The sequence below is a fragment of the Coregonus clupeaformis genome, chromosome 11, assembly GCF_020615455.1.
Source record: "Coregonus clupeaformis isolate EN_2021a chromosome 11, ASM2061545v1, whole genome shotgun sequence".
NCBI lineage: Eukaryota > Metazoa > Chordata > Actinopteri > Salmoniformes > Salmonidae > Coregonus > Coregonus clupeaformis.
In genome coordinates, this window is record NC_059202.1 from 25,944,814 (window position 1) to 25,969,188 (window position 24,375).

Genomic DNA, 24,375 nt, shown 5'->3' on the forward strand with positions numbered 1-24,375 from the left:
AAATGTTTAATTTGTATGTATGAAAAACCCTCAAATAAAAGGTGACATTCTGTACTGTCGCCTCATGTGAAACGTTTGATCTGAACCCCAAAATGCTAGAGTATAGAGCAAACTTAAATAGTTTTAGCTTCAGTCCCCAAATAAATACGTAGGGGAGTGTAGCTGTCAGAATTAATTTGTGTTTCTGTATCACTAAAACTATTCTTAGATCACTTGCGGGAGCAGCTAAAAGCTTAACTTAGATGATGAACCGATACATACTGAAGACATACAGTGAGGGGAAAAAAGTATTTGATCCCCTGCTGAGTTTGCCCACTGACAAAAAAATGATCAGTCTATAATTTTAATGGTAGGTTTATTTGAACAGTGAGAGACAGAATAACAACAACAAAAATCCAAAAAAACGCATGTCAAAAATGTATTTTAATGAGGGAAATAAGTATTTGACCTCCTCTCAATCAGAAAGACTTCTGGCTCCCAGGTGTCTTATACAGGTAACGAGCTGAGATTAGGAGCACACTCTTAAAGGGAGTGCTCCTAATCTCAGCTTGTTACCTGTATAAAAGACACCTGTCCACAGAAGCAATCAATCAATCAGATTCCAAACTCTCCACCATGGCCAAGACCAAAGAGCTCTCCAAGGGATGTCAGGGACAAGATTGTAGACCTACACAAGGCTGGAATGGGTTATAAGACCATCGCCAAGCAGCTTGGTGAGAAGGTGATAACAGTTGGTGCGATTATTTGCAAATGGAAGAAACACAAAAGAACTGTCAATCTCCCTCAGGCTGGGACTCCATGCAAGTGGGGAGAACAAGTATTTGATACACTGCCGATTTTGCAGGTTTCCGTACTTACAAAGCATGTAGAGGTCCAGAAAATCACATTGTATGGTTTTTAAGTAATTAATTTGCATTTTATTGCATGACATAAGTATTTAATCACCTACCAACCAGTAAGAATTCCGGCTCTCACAGACCTGTTGGTTTTTCTTTAAGAAGCCCTCCTGTTCTCCACTCATTACCTGTATTAACTGCACCTGTTTGAACTCGTTACCTGTATAAAAGACACCTGTCCACACACTCAATCAAACAGACTCCAACCTCTCCACAATGGCCAAGACCAGAGATCAGGGATAAAATTGTAGACCTGCACAAGGCTGGGATGGGCTACAGGACAATAGGCAAGCAGCTTGGTGAGAAGGCAACAACTGTTGGCGCAATTATTAGAAAATGGAAGAAGTTCAAGATGACGGTCAATCACCCTCGGTCTGGGGCTCCATGCAAGATCTCACCTCGTGGGGCATCAATGATCATGAGGAAGGTGAGGGATCAGCCCAGAACTACACGGCAGGACCTGGTCAATGACCCGAAGAGAGCTGGGACCACAGTCTCAAAGAAAACCATTAGTAACACACTACACCGTCATGGATTAAAATCCTGTAGCGCACGCAAGGTCCCCCTGCTCAAGCCAGCGCATGTCCAGGCCCGTCTGAAGTTTGCCGATGACCATCTGGATGATCCAGAGGAGGAATGGGAGAAGGTCATTTACTCCTGTCCTTCCTGTACCCTCAACCTCTCCCATCTATTTCTGATGTCTATCCGGTTTGATTTCTATTTGCCATATCTTTCAAACTGTGCTCTTTCACAAAAGTTCTTAACCTATATATGTTTTTTCGGACACAGTATGTGTTACATTAATTATCTTGTTATTAGTTGTTATTAGTCCCAACCTTCAGCTCCATTCAACCCCTCCCTTCTATCTCTTAACACCATCTATATTGGATTTATATTTGCCATATATTTCTCAATTGTGCTGTGATGTTTCACAAAAGTTCTGAACCTTTCAATTCTTATTGTTTCTACAGATTGTAAATAGAAAATAAACATTTTTGCTAAAAGTATGAGTACATTATTGATCGATTGACTATGACTTTTCAGATCACCCAGTAGCGCTATCTGTAACCAAAAACAAGCTACATATGGACAGTACCAAAACAAATTATCTAATGATGGTCTCTTCGCAGCAAAATCTGCAGAGCTGGGAAGGTTGTGTCCCCCATATAAATAACATTTCTATTGATTGCAAGAATTTTGTATAATAATTAAAATAGAAAATTCTAAGTTTTGAATCCGGCGTCGTTTTGCGTATCAGTTCATAAACAATGTGCCATGGAATCGGTATGTCAAATCTCTTCCCAACTATTTTGTAATCTATATGGCACGGCTGTCAATTATTTGGTCCTTAAATGAAACTGGTATACTTTTTTATTTATCACAATTTTCTTTAACCAATTATGGTCTTTAATGCAGGGCCGTTAGACAAGTTCCTTACTTTCTCCCCCTTCCACTTTCCTCTTCCATTTTTGCGGTAATGCTGCAATTAGTTGGTTTTCATTTTGGGTAGAGCAGACATTTCCATATGTTTTTGTTAGCTGCATGTATTTGATCCCCTGCTGATTTTGTACCTTTGTCCACTGACAAAGAAATGATCAGTCTATAATTTTAATGGTAGGTTTATTTGAATTGCATAACTCCACCAGTCCTACCTATGATATCATTTACGAAGATTATACATTTTTTTTTTTTTTTTTTTTTTATAAAAATGTTTTTTTTTATCAATTAGTATATTTGAGTTTAACCACAATATTTGTTGTATTATTAGGTTGTAATCTGAATAAAGGGGAAAAGGCCATTCTTTGAACATGGGGTGAGACATTCTTACTAATTTGCTAGAGAACCAGTTCGGATTTAAGTATAACTTTTGTATGACGGAAGCCTTTAGTGAGAGGTCTAATGCTTTAATATTGAATCTTTTTTTTCCCACATATAATTTAAAATACTCTTCGCTAGTTGTAGGCAAGACCATAAGCAAATAGGTAAACTGGGATATTACTAAGGAGTTAATCAGGGGGATCTTTCCACAAATTGACAGGTATTTACCTTTCCATGGTAGCAAGAACTTTCTATTAAAATTGATTGGAGTGAGATCATTTATTTATTTCGTGATACAGTGGGGAAAAAAAGTATTTAGTCAGCCACCAATTGTGCAAGTTCTCCCACTTAAAAAGATGAGAGAGGCCTGTAATTTTCATCATAGGTACACGTCAACTATGACAGACAAATTGAGAAAACAAAATGCAGAAAATCACATTGTAGGATATTTTATGAATTTATTTGCAAATTATGGTAGAAAATAAGTATTTGGTCACCTACAAACAAGCAAGATTTCTGGCTCTCACATACCTGTAACTTCTTCTTTAAGAGGCTCCTCTGTCCTCCACTCGTTACCTGTATTAATGGCACCTGTTTGAACTTGTTATCAGTATAAAAGACACCTGTCCACAACCTCAAACAGTCACACTCCAAACTCCACTATGGCCAAGACCAAAGAGCTGTCAAAGGACACCAGAAACAAAATTGTAGACCTGCACCAGGCTGGTAAGACTGAATCTGCAATAGGTAAGCAGCTTGGTTTGAAGAAATCAACTGTGGGAGCAATTATTAGGAAATGGAAGACATACAAGACCACTGATAATCTCCCTCGATCTGGGGCTCCACGCAAGATCTCACCCCGTGGGGTCAAAATGATCACAAGAACGGTGAGCAAAAATCCCAGAACCACACGGGGGGACCTAGTGAATGACCTGCAGAGAGCTGGGACCAAAGTAACAAAGCCTACCATCAGTAACACACTACGCCGCCAGGGACTCAAATACTGCAGTGCCAGACGTGTCCCCCTGCTTAAGCCAGTACATGTCCAGGCCTGTCTGAAGTTTGCTAGAGTGCATTTGGATGATCCAGAAGAGGATTGGGAGAATGTCATATGGTCAGATGAAACCAAAATAGAACTTTTTGGTAAAAACTCAACTCGTCGTGTTTGGAGGACAAAGAATACTGAGTTGCATCCAAAGAACACCATACCTACTGTGAAGCATGGGGGTGGAAACATCATGCTTTGGGGCTGTTTTTCTGCAAAGGGACCAGGACAACTGATCCGTGTAAAGGAAAGAATGAATGGGGCCATGTATCGTGAGATTTTGAGTGAAAACCTCCTTCCATCAGCAAGGGCATTGAAGATGAAACGTGGCTGGGTCTTTCAGCATGACAATGATCCCAAACACACCGCCCGGGCAACGAAGGATTGGCTTCGTAAGAAGCATTTCAAGGTCCTGAAGTGGCCTAGCCAGTCTCCAGATCTCAACCCCATAGAAAATCTTTGGAGGGAGTTGAAAGTCCGTGTTGCCCAGCGACAGCCCCAAAACATCACTGCTCTAGAGGAGATCTGCATGGAGGAATGGGCCAAAATACCAGCAACAGTGTGTGAAAACCTTGTAAAGACTTACAGAAAACGTTTGACCTGTGTCATTGCCAACAAAGGGTATATAACAAAGTATTGAGAAACTTTTGTTATTGACCAAATACTTATTTTCCACCATAATTTGCAAATATATTCATTAAAAATCCTACAATGTGATTTTCTGGATTTTTTTTCCTCATTTTGTCTGTCATAGTTGACGTGTACCTATGATGAAAATTACAGGCCTCTCTCATCTTTTTAAGTGGGAGAACTTCCACAATTGGTGGCTGACTAAATACTTTTTTCCCCCACTGTATGTATACCAAGTATATCCACATCACCATCAGACCATGTCATTGGTAAACTACACGGTAATGTAAAAGTTGTATTTCTTAGTGTTGGATCTGATTTTAATAGCTAACATTTCGATGGCCATAATAAATAGATATGCCGATAGTGGACAACCTTGTTTTACTCCTCTTGACAGTTTAAAACTTTCTGAGAAATAACATTATTTACTATTTTACACCTAAGGTTACTATACATGAATTTAACCCATTTTATAAGAGATCCTCCTAATTTGAAATGTTCCAGGCATTTATATATAAACTCCAGTCGTACTTTATCAAAGCCTTTTCAAAGTCAGCTATGAATAGCAGGCCTGGTTCCCCATATTTTTCATAGTGTTCAATTGTGTCCAGTACTTTCTGTAAATTATCTCCAATGTATCGTCCATGCTACAGATTCTTTCATCTAGTTTTTCAGAGAACACAGAAGGATGCTGTGGTGAAACAACAGAATGAAACGCGTACACACACACACACACACACACACAAAGTGTCAGAAAGTCTTAACATCATTTATGTTACCAAGTAGGTCAGTTTAGCGCCAGGCTCTCAATTGTATGCCAATACATGTAGATTGCTTGTTGATAGGGTTGGTTAGTTCCTGAAGAGACGTGTACTTTTGTCTCCCATTCTATTCCTACAATGCTTTTTGTCCAGGTAAGTTCAAAACTTGTGAAGGAATTGTGTTAGGGCATTCAAAAAACAGTCCAGAATCACATCCCCCTGTACCTATAATTTAAATCATTACGATCTAAAAGGCAAAAACTGATCCCAGATCAGTACTCCTACTCTGAGACCCTTCGTGAATACGGGCCCAGAAGAGGAGGAAACGGTAATATAATATAAATAATATTTACATTTAGCAGGCGCTTTTATCCAAAGCGACTTAGTCATGTGTGCATTCATTTTACGTATATTGGTGGTGCCAGAAATCGAACCCACTACCCTGGCATTACAAGTGCTATGCTCTACCATCTGCACTACAAAGGACCACAATAGGGCGATGGTGAACATTAGGTCAAATTCTCCACCACGTGATTGGTTGTACTCCAAAAGATAATCATTATACACAACAGTCAGCCACAGTTAATCTGTCCCTAAGCAAATGAAATTAGGCCCGACTGACAAATAGGGATGTCATCTATCCTGGACCCCCATCCATCTAGCACTGTACATCCGTCTAAACGTGGCAGAGCGGGCTGAATGGCAACACTCCATCAAATGTCTCTCACTCTCAAGACAGCCTGGCGGAGTATAGCTCCTCAATTACACTTCTATCTGTATTCCCTACCAGGTGGGAAACAAATAGATAAACATATTCCATTTTTGTTTTAAAAGCAATGAATGGGGATTCAAGATACAATTTTAAAGGTTGTTACAGCAATCAAGACGCATTGACATAATGTATGTAATATTATAGTCAACCATGGATTTTATTTGAATCCACTTTGGTAAGGTTAATATTTTACACCAATAATTATGACAGAGGATGTCATAAACAATCAAGATGGCTAATCTTTGCACCCAGAACCAAGTCTCTAGAAACTACATGATGCCAGCTGATGAGAACCCTGTATACACTGATGGTGTGAATCGATGAGCTAGTTAGTCACGTAGCCACTCATGTCATTAATTATGTCCTGCTTATGACATTGTTATGTAGGTCCTCGGGACAGAAGGTTCAAGTGACGTCGAATATGTCCAGTAGTAGGGCACAAGTCTCTGGTCAAAAGTAGCACAGTGTTATTAAAGATTTTTTATGACTAAACCAAGATAGACCACAGCTTGTCGATTCCAATGGGAACAAATGAGTCATAGTGGGCAGAACAAGCCAGCCAGTGGGCTTCCTCTCACTACCATATTTGGTAGTAAGTGAAAACGCCAACCGGATGCTTCACATTTATACATCCAGTGAAATATCTGTCTCATTGTTCGATCTGTGGTATTATGGAGAGTAGGGTGTCATTTGAGATGTAAAGTGTACAGTGCATTCGGAAAGTATTCAAACCCCTTGACTTTTTCCACATTTTGTTGTGTTACAGCCTTATTCTAAAATGGATTAAAAAAGAAAAAAATCCCTATCAATCTACACATAATACCCCATAATGACAAAGCAAAAACAGGTTTTTAGAATTTTTTTCAAACGTAAAATAAAAACCAGTAATACCTTATTTACGTAAGTATTCAGACCCTTTGCTATGAGACTCGAAATTGAGCTCAGGTGTATCCTGTTTCCATTGATCATCCTTGAGATGTTTCTACAACTTGATTGGAATCCACCTGTGGTAAATTCAATTGATTGGACATGATTTGGAAAGGCACACACCTGTCTATATAAAGTGCCACAGTTGACAGTGCATGTCAGAGCAAAAACCAAGCCATGAGGTCGAAGTAATTGTCCGTAGAGCTCAGAGACAGAATTGTGTCGAGGCACAGATCTGGGGAAGGGTACCAAAGCATGTCTGCAGCATTGAAGGTTCCCAAGACTACAGTGGCCTCCTCCATTCTTAAATGGAAGAAGTTTGGAACCACCAAGACTCTTCCTAGATCTGGCCCCCGGCCAAACTGAGCAATCGGGGGAGAAGGGCCTTGGTCAGGGAGGTGACCAAGAACCCGATGGTCACTCTGACAGAACTCCAGAGTTCCTCTGTGGAGATGAGAGAACCTTCCAGAAGGACAACCATCTCTGCACCAATCAGGCCTTTATGGTAGAGTGGCCAGACGGAAGCCACTCCTGACTAAAAGGCACATGACAGCCCTCCTTGGAGTTTGCCAAAAGGCACCTAATGGACTCTCAGACATGATAAACAAAATTCTCTGGTCTGATCAAACCAACATTGAACTCTTTGACCTGAATGCCAAGCATCACGTCTGGAGGAAACCTGGCACTATCCCTACGGTGAAGCATGGTGGCAGCATCATGCTGTGGGGATGTTTTTCAGCGGCAGGGACTGGGAGACTAATCAGGATCGAGGGAAAGATGAACGGAGCAAAGTACAGAGAGATCCTTGATGAAAACCTGCTCCAGAGCGCTCAGGACCTCAGACTGGGGTGATGGTTCACCTTCCAACAGGACAACGACCCTACGCACACAGCCAAGACAACGCAGGAGTGGCTTCGGGACAAGTCTCTGAATGTCCTTGAGTGGCCCAGCCAGAGCCCGGACTTGAACCCGATCAACCATCTCTGGAGAACCCTGAAAATAGCTGTGCAGTGACGCTCCCATCCAACCTGACAGAGCTTGAGAGGATCTGCAGAGAAGAATGGGAGAAACTCCCCAAATACAGGTGTGCCAAGTGTCATACCCAAGAAGACTCGAGGCTGTAATTGCTGCCAAAGGTGCTTCAAAAAAGTACTGAGTAAATTGTCTGAATACTTATCTAAATGTGATATTTCTAAAAACATGTTTTTGCTTTGTCATTATGGGTTATTGTGTGTAGATTGATTATATAAAAAAAATAATATCAATTTTAGAATAAGACTGTAACGTGGAAAAAGTCAAGGGGTCTGAATACTTTCCGAATGCACTGTATGTCTTTTCATCTTTCCCTGCAATAGGGTGATTCCCCAAACTGTAGATTTCGAGGAGGCTGTTTTGCCAACTGTGCTTTGAAGAAGACAGAACCAGGGAGCCGTCTCTCTCTCTCTCTCTCTCTCGCTCGCTCTCTCCTCCCTCCCTCCCTGTTGTTAAATCTGCCCTTTGAAAACAGGGCTTTGCGAAGCTTTGCATCTCTTGATTGGCCCAGCAAGATTAAAGTCACTCAGATAAAGATGGTCCCGAAAGGCTTTCAGCAAGAAACAAAGGAAATATGCTTTCTATGCTGTATGAGGTGTGCGAATGTTCCTCTCCCAACTCAACATGTACTATCGATGTGAGCGAGCTGATAGTGCTATATACTGTAAAGCATTTCACTGCTCCTTTTATACCTGCTGGAAACTGTGTACGTGACAAAGACCATTATATTTTTTTAGTATAGTCTAGGCACTTAAAAGGCTTTCAAAACAGACAGTTGAAAATGAATCTAAAACTGCAGTCGTTGAGCAAATTTAAAACCACAAATAACAAACGAACACCCTAGTATCTACTGTGAGAAGGACTTACCCTCCGGAATATTTATACACCTTTTGAACTGCAGAGGAGTGATCATTCCTAAAGTGAATATTTGGTGTGTCACATTTTAACAAACACAAACTACTTGCTCAGTATGTTACATGCATGTTACACACACACAGCCTCTTATGCATGGTATGAGGTGGCTAATGTTATTCGCTCTCTGCTTTGTGTTCCAGGCCTATTCAGTCTATGATGAGGAGATTGGCTACTGTCAGGGACAGTCCTTCCTGGCTGCAGTGCTGCTACTGCATGTAAGTGGGGCTCAAACCTCAATACAACGTCTACACAGCGTCTATGGAACCCATAGAGAGATGTTGAGAATGAAGTCTGCACTGTTGTGACAGACAATTTAATTAAATAATAAAAAGGCATTACATTGGCTCTGGAGAAACTATTGCAGAGCGCAGAGTTTACATTTATCCAAAGTGCACTTATTAAGATTCAGTTGTATTGGGACTGATAGTGAGAACAATGGAGAGAGTAGAGAGAAAGAAGGAAAGTTCAGGTGGAACAGAGGGAGGAGAGTGCAGCAGGAACGGAGTGAATAAGTGAACAACAGGACAGTAAATCTGAGAGGAGGTGGGAGGTAGGAAGGAGGGAGAGCGGATGAGTGATATATCGAGATGGAAGGAGAAGTATGGAAGGGAAAAGTGCAGAGGGATAGAGTGAGGATGAGTGGAGCAGTAATAAAAGAGAGATGGAGGGAGAAGTGGAGAGAGGGTGGGAGGAGGAGTGGAGGGAGAAGAGATGGAGGGAGAAGAGATGGAGGGAAAAGTGGAGAGAGGATGGGAGGAGAAGAGATGGGAGGAGAAGTGGAGAGAGGATGGGAGGAGAAGAGATGGGAGGAGAAGTGGAGAGAGGATGGGAGGAGAAGTGGAGAGAGGATGGAGGGAGAAGTGGAGAGAGGATGGAGGGAGAAGTGGAGAGAGGATGAAGGGAGAAGTGGAGAGAGGATGGAGGGAGAAGTGGAGAGAGGATGGAGGGAGAAGTGGAGAGAGGATGGAGGGAGAAGTGGAGAGAGGATGGAGGGAGAAGTGGAGAGAGGATGGAGGGAGAAGTGGAGAGAGGATGGAGGGAGGAGATGAAAAGGTGAGCAAGGTGTGAAAGAGAGAACGAGGGATGGAAGGAGGAGTAGAGTGATAGAAGAGAAGGGGGAGAGAGAGGGGGAGAAGTGGAAGAGAGGTGTCCAGAATATTAATGGCCCATTCAGCCCAGGACACACACATGGTCTATCTGATTAAATATCTACCACTCTCTCTGCGTGTGGGTGGGTCTCTCTCTCGCTCTCTCTCACTGTCACTCACACTCACACGCACTGTTTGTGTATTAAAGGGGGGGGGCAATACTCACCCCCTTTATCTTTCACACTGACACTCCCACCTTCTGGTTTTCTTTCAAACACTCACCAGATTCTCACCTTGTTTCTCACTCCCTCACACACTTCATCCTCCTTTCTCTTTTAGTCCCTCTCTCACTTTTCCCTCTGCTCCAACTGTCTCCTAACTCTTCTTCATGGGTCTAAGAAAACCTCCCTCTCAATCCACATAAAACAACACTTTCAAGTGACAAGAGACTCCACCAATCATTCCTCCTACTCCTGTTTATGGCAGTGTATTGTTTATTAAGAAAAGCCTTAGAGCTGAAATGTTGACATTATATAAAGTGGGGAAAAAAAGTATTTAGTCAGCCACCAATTGTGCAAGTTCTCCCACTTAAAAATATGAGAGAGGCCTGTAATTTTCATCATAGGTACACGTCAATTATGACAGACAAAATGAGGAAAAAAAATCCAGAAAATCACATTGTAGGATTTTTAATGAATTTATTTGCAAATTATGGTGGAAAATAAGTATTTGGTCAATAACAAAAGTTTCTCAATACTTTGTTATATACCCTTTGTTGGCAATGACACAGGTCAAACGTTTTCTGTAAGTCTTCACAAGGTTTTCACACACTGTTGCTGGTATTTTGGCCCATTCCTTCATGCAGATCTCCTCTAGAGCAGTGATGTTTTGGGGCTGTCGCTGGGCAACACGGACTTTCAACTCCCTCCAAAGATTTTCTATGGGGTTGAGATCTGGAGACTGGCTAGGCCACTCCAGGACCTTGAAATGCTTCTTACGAAGCCACGCCTTCGTTGCCCGGGCGGTGTGTTTGGGATCACTGTCATGCTGAAAGACCCAGCCACGTTTCATCTTCAATGCCCTTGCTGATGGAAGGAGGTTTTCACTCAAAATCTCACGATACATGGCCCCATTCATTCTTTCCTTTACACGGATCAGTCGTCCTGGTCCCTTTGCAGAAAAACAGCCCCAAAGCATGATGTTTCCACCCCCATGCTTCACAGTAGGTATGGTGTTCTTTGGATGCAACTCAGCATTCTTTGTCCTCCAAACACAACGAGTTTAGTTTTTACCAAAAAGTTCTATTTTGGTTTCATCTGACCATATGACATTCTCCCAATCCTCTTCTGGATCATCCAAATGCACTCTAGCAAACTTCAGACGGGCCTGGACATGTACTGGCTTAAGCAGGGGGACACGTCTGGCACTGCAGGATTTGAGTCCCTGGCGGCGTAGTGTGTTACTGATGGTAGGCTTTGTTACTTTGGTCCCAGCTCTCTGCAGGTCATTCACTAGGTCCCCCCGTGTGGTTCTGGGATATTTGCTCACCGTTCTTGTGATCATTTTGACCCCACGGGGTGAGATCTTGCGTGGAGCCCCAGATCGAGGGAGATTATCAGTGGTCTTGTATGTCTTCCATTTCCTAATAATTGCTCCCACAGTTGATTTCTTCAAACCAAGCTGCTTACCTATTGCAGATTCAGTCTTCCCAGCCTGGTGCAGGTCTACAATTTTGTTTCTGGTGTCCTTTGACAGCTCTTTGGTCTTGGCCATAGTGGAGTTTGGAGTGTGACTGTTTGAGGTTGTGGACAGGTGTCTTTTATACTGATAACAAGTTCAAACAGGTGCCATTAATACAGGTAACGAGTGGAGGACAGAGGAGCCTCTTAAAGAAGAAGTTACAGGTCTGTGAGAGCAAGAAATCTTGCTTGTTTGTAGGTGACCAAATACTTATTTTCCAGCATAATTTGCAAATAAATTCATAAAAAATCCTACAATGTGATTTTCTGGATTTTTTTTATAAAATTTGTCTGTCATAGTTCACGTGTACCTATGATGAAAATTACAGGCCTCTCTCTCTATATATATACAGTGGGGGAAAAAAGTATTTAGTCAGCCACCAATTGTGTAAGTTCTCCCACTTAAAAAGATGAGAGAGGACTGTAACTTCTTCTTTAAGAGGCTCCTCTGTCCTCCACTCGTTACCTGTATTAATGGCACCTGTTTGAACTTGTTATCAGTATAAAAGACACATGTCCACAACCTCAAACAGTCACACTCCAAACTCCACTATGGCCAAGACCAAAGAGCTGTCAAAGGACACCAGAAACAAAATTGTAGACCTGCACCAGGCTGGGAAGACTGAATCTGCAATGGGTAAGCAGCTTGGTTTGAAGAAATCAACTGTGGGAGCAATTATTAGGAAATGGAAGACATACAAGACCACTGATAATCTCCCTCGATCTGGGGCTCCACGCAAGATCTCACCCCGTGGGGTCAAAATGATCACAAGAACGGTGAGCAAAAATCCCAGAACCACACGGGGGGACCTAGTGAATGACCTGCAGAGAGCTGGGACCAAAGTAACAAAGCCTACCATCAGTAACACACTATGCCGCCAGGGACTCAAATCCTGCAGTGCCAGACGTGTCCCCCTGCTTAAGCCAGTACATGTCCAGGCCCATCTGAAGTTTGCTATAGTGCATTTGGATGATCCTGAAGAGGATTGGGAGAATGTCATATGGTCAGATGAAACCAAAATAAAACTTTTTGGTAAAAACTCAACTTGTCGTGTTTGGAGGACAAAGAATGCTGAGTTGCATCCAAAGAACACCATACCTACTGTGAAGCATGGGGGTGGAAACATCATGCTTTGGGGCAGTTTTTCTGCAAAGGGACCAGGACGACTGATCCGTGTAAAGGAAAGAATGAATGGGGCCATGTATCGTGAGATTTTGAGTGAAAATGATCCCAAACACACCGCCCGGGCAACGAAGGAGTGGCTTCGTAAGAAGCATTTCAAGGTCCTGGAGTGGCCTAGCCAGTCTCCAGATCTCAACCCTATAGAAAATCTTTGGAGGGAGTTGAAAGTCCGTGTTGCCCAGCGACAGCCCCAAAACATCACTGCTCTAGAGGAGATCTGCATGGAGGAATGGGCCAAAATACCAGCAACAGTGTGTGAAAACCTTGTGAAGACTTACAGAAAACGTTTGACCTGTGTCATTGCCAACAAAGGGTATATAACAAAGTATTGAGAAACTTTTGTTATTGACCAAATACTTATTTTCCACCATAATTTGCAAATAAATTCATAAAAAATCCTACAATGTGATTTTCTGGAATTTTTTTCCTCATTTTGTCTGTCATAGTTGACGTGTACCTATGATGAAAATTACAGGCCTCTCTCATCTTTTTAAGTGGGAGAACTTGCACAATTGGTGGCTGACTAAATACTTTTTTCCCCCACTGTGTGTGTGTATGTATGTATGTATATATATATATATATATATATATATATATATATATATATATATATATATATATATATATATCGATCTCATAAAAATCGAACAAGTCAAAGGATAAAATGAAACAATTGTCGCTTCACCTCCCATATCTCAGACCTCTCCTTCTCTCATTCCTCCGTTGGTATATTCTAGCTAACCCCCACTGGTTTTGTTTCGTCCTGTGGATGTAGATGCCTGAGGAGCAGGCGTTCTGTGTGCTGGGGAGGATTATGTATGAGTACGGCCTGAGGGAACTCTACAAGAACAACTTTGAGGATCTGCACTGCAAGTTCTACCAGCTGGAACGACTGCTCCAGGTTAGTCCGCCTGCATCTCTAAAGCCCTCTGAAAAACGTCAAACCTAACAAAATGTCACATAATGATTGTGGTCATGAGACTGGATGGTTATGTTTGTGTGTGTCTGTGTGTTCTTGCATGCGTGTGTATGTGCACACACATGTATCTGCAGACACTTACCCATGCTCTATGCACCTTAACGTTGGAATCCGCAGTAGGGGTAAACGGCGCCAGTGTCCGCCCCACGGACATTATTGTTTTTGTTTTGTTGATGAAGCAGAGGCAGGGAGCGCTGGGAATGCGTTGCGCATCGGATGTAGCAGTTTCACCATTAAGGATTCCAGCTTGAAGAGTGCTGACTGACTCTATTCTTGTTAGGGCTAGCCTTAGGTTCGTTATTAGGCTAAATCCACTCCAAATTGGACTTTAATTTTGTACGGAAATCCATTTTAGCCTCCCCTAAGTAGGTTTTTTTCAGCACTGTATTGACAAGCTCCCCAAGGCTAAGGAGTATTAGCGTTAATCGCTAAGGGTTGGCATACAGGTGGAATCAAGCCAGTTTCTCTTTCTCTTCTCTCTCCAGCTCTCTCTCCTTCACTCACTCCCTCTCTCTGACGGTGCTTTCTGAGCTGTGATGATGATCGCTTGCTTGACTGATTGACTTGACTGATTTACACTATTAGTCTGTCAATCAATGTATTGGTATATACAGTGCCTTCTGAAAATATTCAGCCCCCTTGACTTTTTCCACATTTTGTTACGTTACAGCCTTATTCTAAAATTGATTAAAAAATAAGTACATATCAGCAATCTACACACAATACCCCATAATGACAAAGCAAAAACGTTTTTTTTTGACAGTTAAGCACATTCAAAATAAAAAACAGAAATACGTAGGTATTCAGACCCTTTGCTATGAAACTCGAAATTGAGCTTGTGCATCCTGTTTCCATTGATCATCCTTGAGATGTTTCTACAACTTGATTGGAGTCCACCTGTGGTAAATTCAATTGATTGGACATGATTTGATTTGTCTATATAAGGTCCCACAGTTGACAGTGCATGTCAGAGCAAAAACCAAGCCATGAGGTCGAAGGAATTGTCTGTAGAGCTCCGAGACAGGATTGTGTCGAGGCACAGGTCTGGGGAAGGGTACCAAAAAAAATCTGCAGCATTGAAGGCCCCAAGAACACAGTGGCCTCCATCATTCTTAAATGGAAGAAGTTTGGAACCACCAAGACTCTTCCTAGAGCTGGCCGCCTGGCCAAACTGAGCAATCGGGGGAGAAGGGCATTGGTCAGGGAGGTGACCAAGAACCCGATGGTCACTCTGACAGAGCTCCAGAGTTCCTCTGTGGAGATGAGAGAACCTTCCAGAAGGACAACCATCTCTGCAGCACTCCACCAATCAAGCCCGCTTGGAGTTTGCCAAAAGGCACCTAAAGACTCTCAGACCATGAGAAACAAGATTCTCTGGCCTGATGCAAGCAAGATTGAACTCTTTGGACTGAATGTCAAGCGTCACGTTTGGAGGAATCCTGGCACCATCCCTACGGTGAAGCATGGTGGTAGCAGCATCATGCTGTGGGGATGTTTTTCAGTGGTAGGGACTGGGAGACTAGTCAGGATCGAGGAAAAGATGAACGGAGCATAGTACAGAGAGATCCTTGATGAAAACCTGCTCCAGAGCACTCAGGACCTCAGCGCTCAGGACAACAACCCTAAGCACACAGCCAAGACAACGCAGGAGTGGCTTCGGGACAAGTTTCTGAATGTCCTTGAGTGGTCAAGCCAGAGCCCAGACTTGAACCTGATTGAACATCTCTGGAGAGACTTGAAAATAGCTGTGCAGCGATGCTCCCCATCCAACCTGACAGAGCTTGAGAGGAACTGCAGAGAAGAATGGGAGAAACTCCCCAAATACAGGTGTGCCAAGCTTGTAGCGTCATACCCAAGAAGATTCGATGTTGTAATCGCTGCCAAAGGTGCTTTAACAAAGTACTGAGTGAGGTCTGAGTACTTATGTTAATGTGATACTTTAGTTGTATATGTAAAAAAAATTATCTAACATTTCTACAAACCTGTTTTTGCTTTGTCATTATGGGGTATTGTGTGTAGATTGATGAGTACTGTGAAATTAACTCCTCTTTCTTCTTACTGAGTGGTTTCCTCTCTTCTTATTTCCTATCTCCAGGAACAACTCCCAGAACTCTGGTCCCACTTCCAGGAGCTCAATCTGGAAGCTCACATGTATGCCTCTCAGTGGTTCCTCACGCTCTTCACAGCCAAGTTCCCCCTCTGCATGGTCTTCCACATCACTGACCTGCTGTTGTGTGAGGTAAGAAGTTAAGAAGCCCCACAATTGACCCAACACTAGTGTTAAGACTCATTTTAACACGACTCCTAATCCCAACACTGGTCCTTACCTTAGCCCTACTCCTACCCCAACACTGGTCTTTACCTTAGCCCTATTCTTTACCACAACACAGACCATTACCAACCTGCTATTGGTACACTAAACTTAAAGGGATTCTTTGGGATTTTGGAGTAGGAGTAGGGCTTTATCTACTTCCCCAGAGTCAGATGAACTCGTGGATACCATTTTTACGTCTGGTTGCAGTTTGAAGGAAGTTGCTAACTAGCGCAATTGCTAACTAGCATTAGCGCAATGACTGGAAGTCTATGGCAGTGATTTTCAACTTGTGGGTTGAGGTTTTGAATGGGTCGCGGGTATAAAACAAAACACTTTTTTTAATTACATTTTTTATACTCCAGTCTGAACTTAAACGACTTAAAGCAGGTAGAAAGTGTGTAGAAATGATAATGAACTTACATTTTTTTATAATTGAATCTAATAATTGAATCTCTAATATAGAGCCATTAGCAGCGCTATTTCTGGTTGATTTTGTAGTCTCAAACCAGTGAGTTTATTAGCATTCTACATCAAAATGTTATTATTGACAATGAAAGAGGTGGGAGTGTTGTTCCCTTGTCATGTAATTGCTACTTTTACTATCAATATAGCATAAAAAAATAGTTTTCCAGATTGTATTTTGGTGGTTTTTTTTCACGATGTGAATATTGCGTCGCGACTGAGACAACCTGGTTCAAGTTGGGTCCCGAGGCAAAACCAGTTGAGAACTAATTGCAGCATTACCACAACAATAGAAGAGGAAAGTGGATAGGGGAAAAAGTAAGGAACTTGTCTGTCGGCCCTGCATTAAAACCATAATTGGTTAAAGAAAATTTTGATAAATAAAAAAGTGTTTCATTTCAGGACCAAAGGATTGACAGCCTTCCCATATAGATTGCAAAATAGTTGGGAAGAGATTTTTGACGTACCAATTCCATGGTAAAAAAAATAATTGTAAATGGTTTATGAACTGATACGCATAGCAACGCCGGATTCAAAACTTAGATTTTTTCAATTTAAATTATTATACAAAATTCTTGCTACCAATAGAATGTTATTTATATGGGGGATACAATCTTCCCAGCTCTGCAGATTTTGCTGCGAAGAGACAGAATCATTAGATCATTTGTTCTGGTACTGTACGTTTGTAGCTTGTTTTTGGTCACAGGTCCAGGAATGGCTTAAGGATTGCAATATTTACCTGGAGCTAACCCTGCAGATGGCACTACTGGGTGATCTGAAAAGTCATAGTCAATCGATCAATAATATAATAATACTTTTAGTAATGTTTACTTTCGATTTACAATCTGTAGAAACAATGAGAATAGAAGGGTTCAGTACTTTTGTGAAACATCACAGTACAGATTACGAAATATATGGCAAAAAGAAATCCAATATGGATGGTGTTAAGTCGGAAGTTTACATACACCTTAGCCAAATACATTTAAACTCAGTTTTTCACAATTCCTGACATTTAATCCTAGTAAAAATGTTGTCCCCATGTGCAGTTGCAAACCATAGTCTGGCTTTTTTATGGTGGTTTTGGAGCAGTGGCTTCTTCCTTGCTGAGCGGCCTTTCAGGTTAGGTCGATATAGGACTCATTTTACTGTGGATATAGATACTTTTGAACCTGTTTCCTCCAGCATCTCCAAGGTCCTTTGCTGTTGTTCTGGGATTGATTTGCACTTTTCGCACTAAAGTACGTTCATCTCTAGGAGACCGAACGCGTCTCCTTCCTGAGCGGTATGACGGCTGCGTGGTCCCATGGTGTTTATACTTGCGTACTATTGTTTGTACAGATGAACGGGGTACCTTTAGGCGTTTGGAAATTGCTCCCATGGATGAACCAGATTTGTGGAGGTCTACAATTTTTTTTCTGAGGTCTTGGCTGATTTCTTTGGTTTTCCCATGATGTCAAGCAAAGAGGCACTGAGTTTGAAGGTAGGCCTTGAAATACATCCACAGGTACACCTCTCATTGACTCAAATGATGTCAATTAGCCTATCAGAAGCTTCTAAAGCCATGACATCATTTTCTGGAATTTTCCAAGCTGTTGAAAGGCACAGTCAACTTAGTGTATGTAAACTTCTGACCCACTGGAATTGTGAAACAGTGAATTATAAGTGAAATAATCTGTCTGTAAACAACTGTTTGAAAAATTACTTGTGTCATGCACAAAGTAGATGTCCTAACCGACTTGCCAAAACTATAGTTTGTTAACAAGAAATTTGTGGAGTGGTAGAAAAACGAGTTTTAATGACTCCAACCTAAGTGCATGTAAACTTCCGACTTCAACTGTAGATGGGAGGGGTTGAATGGAGCTGAAGGTTGGGACTAATAACTAATAACAACAAAATAACTATAAGTAAGTAAAACATACTGTGTCCATAATAAGTATATACAGTGGGGGAAAAAAGTATTTAGTCAGCCACCAATTGTGCAAGTTCTCCCACTTAAAAAGATGAGAGAGGCCTGTAATTTTCATCATAGGTACACGTCAACTATGACAGACAAAATGAGGAAAAAAAATCCAGAAAATCACATTGTAGGATTTTTAATGAATTTATTTGCAAATTATGGTGGAAAATAAGTATTTGGTCAATAACAAAAGTTTCTCAATACTTTGTTATATACCCTTTGTTGGCAATGACACAGGTCAAACGTTTTCTGTAAGTCTTCACAAGGTTTTCACACACTGTTGCTGGTATTTTGGCCCATTCCTCCATGCAGATCTCCTCTAGAGCAGTGATGTTTTGGGGCTGTCGCTGGGCAACACATACTTTCAACTCCCTCCAAAGATTTTCTATGGGGTTGAGATCTGGAGATTGGCTAGGCCACTCCAGGACCTTGAAATGCTTCTTACGAAGCCACTCCTTCGTTGCCCAGGCGGTGTGTTTGGGATCATTGTCATGCTGAAAGACCCAGCCACGTTTCATCTTCAATGCCCTTGCTGATGGAAGGAGGTTTTCACTCAAAATCTCACGATACATGGCCCCATTCATTCTTTCCTTTACACGGATCTGTCGTCCTGGTCCCTTTGCAGAAAAACAGCCCCAAAGCATGATGTTTCCACCCCCATGCTTCACAGTAGGTATGGTGTTCTTTGGATGCAACTCACCATTCTTTGTCCTCCAAACCCGACGAGTTGAGTTTTTACCAAAAAGTTATATTTTGGTTTCATCTGACCATATGTCATTCTCCCAATCCTCTTCTGGATCATCCAAATGCACTCTAGCAAACTTCAGACGGGCCTGGACATGTACTGGCTTAAGCAGGGGGACACGTCTGGCACTGCAGGATTTGAGTCTCTGGCGGTGTAGTGTGTTACTGATGGTAGGCTTTGTTACTTTGGTCCCAGCTCTCTGCAGGTCATTCACTAGGTCCCCCCGTGTGGTTCTGGGATTTTTGCTCACCGTTCTTGTGATAACTTTGACCCCAAGGGGGGGAGATCTTGCGTGGAGCCCCAGATCGAGGGAGATTATCAGTGGTCTTGTATGTCTTCCATTTACTAATAATTGCTCCCACAGTTGATTTCTTCAAACCAAGCTGCTTACCTATTGCAGATTCAGTCTTCCCAGCCTGGTGCAGGTCTACAATTTTGTTTCTGGTATCCTTTGACAGCTCTTTGGTCTTGGCCATAGTGGAGTTTGGAGTGTGACTGTTTGAGGTTGTGGACAGGTGTCTTTTATACTGATAACAAGTTCAAACAGGTGCCATTAATACAGGTAACGAGTGGAGGACAGAGGAGTCTCTTAAATAAGAAGTTACAGGTCTGTGAGAGACAGAAATCTTGCTTGTTTGTAGGTGACCAAATACTTATTTTCCACCATAATTTGCAAATAAATTCATTAAAAATCCTACAATGTGATTTTCTGGAATTTTTTTCCTCAATTTGTCTGTCATAGTTGACGTGTACCTATGATGAAAATTACAGGCCTCTCTCATCTTTTTAAGTGGGAGAACTTGCACAATTGGTGGCTGACTAAATACTTTTTTTCCCCACTGTATGTTATAGGTTGAGAACTTTTGTGAAAGAGCACAGTTTGAAAGATATGGCATAGACAGAGGCTTGCGAAAGTATTCACCCCCCTTGGCAATTTTCCTATTTTGTTGCCTTACAACCTGGAATTAAAATGGATTTTTTGGGGGTTTGTATCATTTGATTTACACAACATGCCTACCACTATTCACCCCCCCTTTTGCAGCAATTACAGCTGCAAGTTTCTTGGGGTATGTCTCTATAAGCTTGGCACATCAAGCCACTGGGATTTTTTCCCATTCTTCAAGGCAAAACTGCTCCAGCTCCTTCAAGTTTGGATGGGTTCCGCTGGTGTACTGCATTCTTTGAGTCCTACCACAGATTCTCAATTGGATTGAGGTCTGGGCTTTGACTAGGCCATTCCAAGACATTTAAATGTTTCCCTTTAAACCACTCGTGTTGATTTAGGTAATTGTCCTGCTGGAAGGTAAACCTTAGTCCCAGTCTCAAATCTCTGGAAGACTGAAACAAGTTTCTCTGAAGAATTTCCCTGTATTTAGCGCCATCCATCATTCCTTCAATTCTGACCAGTGTCCCAGTCCCTGCCGATGAAAAACATCCCCACAGCATGATGCTGCCACCACCATGCTTCACTGTGGGATGGTGTTCTCTGGGTGATGAGGTGTTGGGTTTGCGCCAGACATAGCATTTTCCTTGATGGCCAAAAAGCTCAATTTTAGTCTCATCTGACCAGAGTACCTTCTTCCATATGTTTGGGGAGTCTCCCACATGCCTTTTGGCGAACACCAAACGTGTTTGCTTATTATTTTCTTTAAGCAATGGCCTTTTTCTGGCCACTCTTCTGTAAAGCCCAGCTCTGTGGAGTGTACGGCTTAAAGTGGTCCTATGGACAGAAACTCCAATCTCCGCTGTGGAGCTTTGCAGCTCCTTCAGGGGTCTCTTTGTTGCCTCTCTGATTAATGCCCTCCTTGCCTGGTCCGTGAGTTTTGGTGGGTGGCCCTCTCTTGGCAGGTTTGTTGTGGTGCCATATTCTTTCAATTTTTTAATAATGGATTTAATGGTGCTCCGTGGGATATTCAAAGTTTCTGATATTTTTTTATAACCCAACCCTGATCTGTACTTCTCCACAACTTTGTCCCTGACCTGTTTGGAGAGCTCCCTGGTCTTCATAGTGCCGCTAGCTTGGTGGTGCCCCTTGCTTAGTGGTGTGGTAGACTCTGGGGCCTTTCAGAAAAGGTGTATATATACTGAGATCATGTGACAGATCATGTGACACTTATTTAACTAATTATGTGACTTCTGAAGGTAATTGGTTGCACCAGATCTTATTTAGGGGCTTCATATCAAAGGGGGTGAATACATATGCACGCACCACTTTTCCGTTATTTATTTTTTATAATTTTCTGAAACAAGTTATTTTTTTCATTTCACTTCACCAATTTGGACAATTTTGTGTATGTCCATTACATGAAATCCAAATAAAAATCAATTTAAATTAGAGGTTGTAATGCAACAAAATAGGAAAAACGCCAAGGGGGCTGAATACTTTTGGAAGGCACTGTAGAAGCAAACCGGTTGGACATCATGAAAATGATCGAAGAGGATGAGGGTAGAGGAAGTTCAGGAGTAAAAATAAACAAAATATAATTATTGTGAAATTGACTGTGTCCATAAAATGTATATAGTATGTATAAGTTGGAAGTAAAGGCCTAAGCGTTGTTGTTCACTAGTTTACTCCAATTAGGGGAGGTGTGGTGGGGTTGGAAAATATATTTTTTTAAATGATGTTTATGTGTGTGTGTGTGTGTGTGTGTGTGTGTGTGTGTATATGTGTGTGTGTGTGTATATGTATATATGTGTGTGTGTGTGTGTGTGTATATGTGTATCACTGTCAACTGTGTTTATTTTCAGCAAACTTAACATGTGTAAATATTTGTATGAACATAACAAGATTCAACAATTGAGACATAAACTGAACAAGTTCCACAGACATGTGACTAACAGAAATTGAATAATGTGTCCCTGAACAAAGGGGGGGGGGGGTCAAAATGAAAAGTAACAGTCAGTGTCTGGTGTGGCCACCAGCTGCATTAAGTACTGCAGTGCATCCCCTCCTCATGGACTGCACCATATTTGCCAGTTCTTGCTGTGAGATGTTACCCCACTCTTCCACCAAGGCACCTGCTAGTTCCCAGACATTTCTGGGGTGAATGGCCCCAGCCCTCACCCTCCGATCCAACAGGTCCCAGACGTGCTCAATGGGACTGAGATCCGGGCTCTTCGCTGGCCATGGCAGAACACTGACATTCCTGTCTTGCAGGAAATCACGCACAGAACGAGCGGTATGGTTGGTGGCATTGTCATGCTGGAGGGTTATGTAAGGATGAGCCTGCAGGAAGGGTACCACATGAGGGTGGAGGATGTCTTCCCTGTAATGCATAGCGTTGAGATTGCCTGCAATGACAACAAGCTCAGTCCGATGATGCTGTGACACACCGCCCCAGTCCATGACGGACCCTCCACCTCCAAATCGATCCCGCTCCAGAGTACAGGCCTCGGTGTAACGCTCATTCCTTCTACAATAAACGCGAATCCGACTATCACCTCTGGTGAGACAAAACCGCAACTTGTCAGTGAAGAGCACTTTTTGCCAGTCCTGTCTGGACCAGCGATGGTGGGTTTGTGCCAATAGGCGACGTTGTTGCCGGTGATGTCTGGTGTACCGATCCTGTGCAGGTGTTGTTACACGTAGTCTGCCACTGCGAGGACGATCAGCTGTCCGTCCTGTCTCCCTGTAGTGCTTTCTTAGGCGTCTCACGGTATGGACATTGCAATTTATTGCCCTGGCCACATCTGCAGTCCTCATGCCTCCTTGCAGCATGCCTAAGGCACGTTCACGCAGATGAGCAGGGACCCTGGGCATCTTTCTTTTGGTGTTTTTCAGAGTCAGTAGAAAGGCCTCTTTAGTGTCATAAGTTTTCATAACTGTGACCTTAATTGCCTACCGTCTGTAAGCTTGCATGTTCATTAATTGTTTGTGGTTCATTGAACAAGCATGGGAAACAGTGTTTAAACCCTTTACAATTAAAATCTGTGAAGTTATTTGGATTTTTACGAATTATCTTTGAAAGAGGGACATTTGTTTTTATATGAATGCGGGAAAAAAACATATGGGGGATTGGAAGTGATGCAGACAATTACATTGATGGAAGTTACAGTTTATCTGCAATATTAAAGCTGATCTACCCCCAAAAAAAAAAAAAAAACAGTTGAGAACTGCTGGTCTATGGGTAACTGCTAGCACACAGTTATTGTGCTAGCACTAGTTAGCAATGGCTCGCGAAACTACCTCTAACTTCCTTCTTACTGTACACAGAGACACAAAAATGCTATCCACAAGTTCATCTGACTATGCCAAAATCTCTATATGACTCTGGACTAACACAGTGAAACCTCTCCAGTATTCACACACATATCTACCTCTTCAAAGCTATAATGACCCTGAGAAGTGAGAACACACCGTTCTAGCATGATGAACCCATCAAATCCTCAAAGCCCCTTCAAGCACTAAAGCACAGTAGCATAGCCCCACCTGCTCCTCTTCCCAGTTCCCTTCAGACCTGGTACCCCAGGAGAGAGTCATTGTATGCGTCCCAAATGGCACCCTATTCCCTATATAGTGCACTACTTTTTACCAGAACCCTTTGGGCCTCGGTCAAAAGTAGTGTACTATTAAGGGAATATGGTGACATTTGGGACTCAACCACTGTGGCCTTTCTCGCTCCTTCTCTCTGTGTGATTCTCTCTCCTCCTCTCTCCTTTTATCCCTCTCTCCCTCCCTCCCTCCCTCCCTCCCTCTTTCGGCCCCCGGGCGCGTTTCTCAGCCAATGAGCCGCGTGATGAGAATCTGCTCCTCTACTCCGTACCTCCCTTTTTAAAATCTCTCCCTCTCTATACCTCTTTCTTTCTCTCTTTTCTCGTGAGAGGTCACTTTCTTATTTTTGTTTGCTTTACCCATGCCTCAATTTGATTTTTTTTTTGTTGTAATTCTGTCACTTTTCTCTCCTTTTTCTCTCTTCTCTATGAAATTGCTTTACCTCTCCCTTCCCCTTTCATCTGTTGTGCTCCTGTTGTCGTCCTTTTCTTTTCTCCACACCTCTCTCTGTCTCTCTCTATGTCTCTCTCTGTCTCTCTCTGTCTCTCTCTCTGTCTCTCTTTGTCTCTCTCTGTCTCTCGCTCTGTCTCGCTCTGTCTCTCTCTCTGTCTCTCTGTCTC

General features: G+C 42.3%; 1 protein-coding gene across 1 annotated transcript in view; it reads left to right on the forward strand.

The window, feature by feature from the left end:
• Positions 1 to 24,375, forward strand: part of LOC121576449 (rab GTPase-activating protein 1-like) — a 193,104-nt gene that overhangs the window by 116,222 nt on the left and 52,507 nt on the right. The window contains exons 15-17 of the mRNA XM_041889596.1: positions 8,937 to 9,011; positions 13,582 to 13,707; positions 15,881 to 16,024. Of these exons, the coding sequence (XP_041745530.1) occupies positions 8,937 to 9,011; positions 13,582 to 13,707; positions 15,881 to 16,024 (345 nt within the window). The remainder of the gene's footprint in view (positions 1 to 8,936; positions 9,012 to 13,581; positions 13,708 to 15,880; positions 16,025 to 24,375) is intronic.